Source organism: Camelina sativa, chromosome 3, assembly GCF_000633955.1.
Source record: "Camelina sativa cultivar DH55 chromosome 3, Cs, whole genome shotgun sequence".
NCBI classification, from domain to species: domain Eukaryota; kingdom Viridiplantae; phylum Streptophyta; class Magnoliopsida; order Brassicales; family Brassicaceae; genus Camelina; species Camelina sativa.
Window position 1 is genome coordinate 14963908 of NC_025687.1, and position 3027 is coordinate 14966934.

Sequence of the window (3027 nt, forward strand, 5' to 3'; positions counted from 1 at the left end):
CTAAGAACTTAAGATTGAACCTGGGATAGAATTGTTAGGCGGATAAGCATTTACTGATCCTAAAGCATCTGCATGAGACGGTTGCTGAGCCCCACCAACGGGCAGAGGAGTAGAAAATGGTGAAGCTTGAGAAGGAATGCTGTTATTCACAACAGGGAACAGAGGTTGAGGAACCGGCATTGCAGGTGATGATGAAGGAATCCCAGGAGGTGTAACTCCAGTCATTGGTGAAGGTTGTACTACAGGAGCTGAGGTTGGCAGCGTCATCCCCATATTTTGAACAGGAAAAAGTGGTTGTGGTCGATACCCTAAATGAGCAGCTGGAGGTACAGAAACCGCTGGATTTTGCGGATACCATTGTTGTGGGCGAGGAGGCGGCATAGGCCATACAGGACCAGGAGGACGTATAGTAGCACCGGGATAATACCTGCTGACACGAAATTATATATCATGGTCAGTAGCTATACATATTACAATATCTTAGATACAAGTGTTATTGTGGTCTTGAAGAGGAACGAAAGAATAATTGTTCTATCTTGGAAAATCCCGAGAACAAGTTACGGGAAGTAAGAACCTTATGGGTCATATTTGGTTGAGTGCAACAGTATCTTAAATAAAGATCTACTTCGAAAAATGTATACTACAGATGTTATAGTGGTCTTATATAGAGGAACAAAATTATCATAGGTCTAGGACAGGAACAAGCTAAAGAAACCAATAACCTTTCGCATCATTTTGAGTGCACCAAATTTTAGGACCAGGAAACCAAAAGAAGCAAGAGAACTAAACAAAGACAGCATCTGCAAACTCAACAAGTAACAGCGATAGAGAGAGAATAGCGTTAAAGGTGCATACATTGGTCGCACAACACCAGGCATTTGTTGAGGCGGATATACCATTCCATATGGTCTAGGAACTGCACCACCAAGAGGCGTAGAAGGAATTTCGACTTTCGCAGCTTTTGCTGGAGGCTCTTCCTCTGCAGAAAACATGAGTTCAGTTCAAAAGGTACCATATGTCCATATGAAATAAACCAGCACAATAAAAAAATTTAATAACTTTAAAAAGGCAAAAAGCCGCATCAAAATAAGAACGAGTTTATGACCATTAGATGCAATGAACCCAAAGCACTTGACGAAGTGACAGACGTACTACTTACATTACTTCTCTAAATCGATGGCCAATAATGTAAACAATCATCTCAGCTCCTTACCTTCTTCTCCGTAATGAGCAGCCAAGACATCGGGTGGAATTCCTTGCATTCCATATATTTCAATATCGGTTGAATCTCGACCGGTTTTAGCATTAGGAACCCTGGTATGAAAAATGTAAAAGATATCAAAGTTAGTTGTGTCATGGAATCAAACAAAGAGGGGCCTATATAATAGTGCATCTCTGCAAACACAATGTATGGAACTGAAAGGGTTCCCTAATCAAATCAGACCAAAAACAACATTTACAAGAACTGAGTTGATAATACCGAGGTCTCAAAATTCAACTAAACGAACCAAAGGGAAAAAAAAACAAATCAAATTCCAAATTCAACATGCAAACACATTAAAAGCTACTACAATACCCCCTCCAGTTATGCCTAGACAACCTATCAAGCAAAAGATTGTTCCTTTCCTAAACAGAAATCAGGGTTTATGACCAGCAGATATGTATGAAATTAACCAAACCCCTTCAATACCCAATCCAAAAAACGATTCAAATTCACTAATTTCTCAATAAACATCCACAATCAACCGATCCAAACCACAAAACAGCAGTAAATTAGGACATTTAACATTAACCAAAAGATGATCACACAGAACAAGATCATAGAGGCATCAACCCTAATATCCAAATCAACCCAATACACAAAAAGGAGCCATAAGGGGAAAGGGTCAAAAAAAAAAAAAAGCCACATACTTTGTAACATTCTCTTTATGAACCTGAAGAACATGAATCACCATGCCACTAGCTGTAGAAAGCTTCTTATGACAGACATGGCACTTAAAGTGCTTAGCTTTCTGATGCTGCACCAGAATCTTCTCATCATCAAACTCTCTGTCGCAGTAATAACACCACACCTTCTCCGTCGCTCTCTTCTTCTTCTTACCCATCACTAAACCTTTCTCCTATGTATTTTTGATTTCACGAGATTGATGATCTCAAATCTAATCGAAATCGAAAGCTCCCGTCTCCCAAAGTCTCGTTCTTTGTCTCCTTCGTCCCCCCTCCGCTCGCTAGGGTTTCTATTGGCACTTCTGCGATCTTCTCTGTTTTATTTTTTATCTTTTAAGGTTTACTCTTTTGTATTTATAAGAAAAGGAACGTTCTTCTGAAATATTTCGTTAAAGCCCACACGTTTTGCTTAATTACATAATTTTCCTAACTAGTAGGTGTTATCTATTTCTATTTACGAAGAACCACAAGTAAGTCAGGATGGCCGAGTGGTCTAAGGCGCCAGACTCAAGTTCTGGTCCTCGTAAGAGGGCGTGGGTTCAAACCCCACTTCTGACAATAATCATTTTCGATATTTTATCATTTCTCTTTTTTTTCCCCAAAGTCTCACATTGACTAAGGGACTGTTGTTGAATTGTATTCTTTTATTTTACACATTCAAATCTATTTATGATATATAAAAATATTTAAAACGTGATCAATGTAGATTTTGAAATTCAAAAATAAATCATTAAATGAATATTATGAAATTTTAAATAATATTTGTAAATCATAAAATCAATAACACATAATTTTGAGAAGTATTTTAAAATTAATGATTCAATAACAAATCATTTTGTTTGGATTTCCAAATCCATTAAAATCATATAACAAAAAAATTCCTCTAAACACAAAGAAATAATGTACAAAAAGAATTTGTCTTAACATAAATAAGAATAAAAGAAATTTTGACCAAGAAAAGATTCTGCCACAAAGAAAAGATTCATTTTCCTTTTTCCCTGATTTGTTGTTATTAACAAAAATGAGATATAGAGAAACTTTGACCAAAAAAAGATTCTGCCACAAAGAAAAATATACTGA

General features: G+C 36.8%; 1 protein-coding gene and 1 non-coding gene across 3 annotated transcripts in view; one reads left to right on the top strand and one right to left on the bottom strand.

Annotated features, from left to right (window-relative positions):
* LOC104777139 (protein SUPPRESSOR OF FRI 4) overlaps positions 1-2274 on the bottom strand; it is a 4345-nt gene extending 2071 nt beyond the window's left edge. The window contains exons 1-4 of one of the 2 annotated variants that reach the window (XM_019243772.1): positions 1912-2274; positions 1214-1314; positions 856-979; positions 216-427 (exon numbers count right to left, since the gene is read on the bottom strand). In XM_019243772.1, the coding sequence (XP_019099317.1) occupies positions 216-427; positions 856-979; positions 1214-1314; positions 1912-2105 (631 nt within the window). In that variant the 5' untranslated portion in view covers positions 2106-2274. Of the gene's footprint in view, positions 1-20; positions 428-855; positions 980-1213; positions 1315-1911 lie in introns of both variants that reach the window. The other variant, XM_019243771.1, reaches the window with a different exon arrangement.
* Positions 2422-2505, top strand: TRNAL-CAA. The gene has a single exon. It is a non-coding gene; the product is annotated as a tRNA-Leu (tRNA).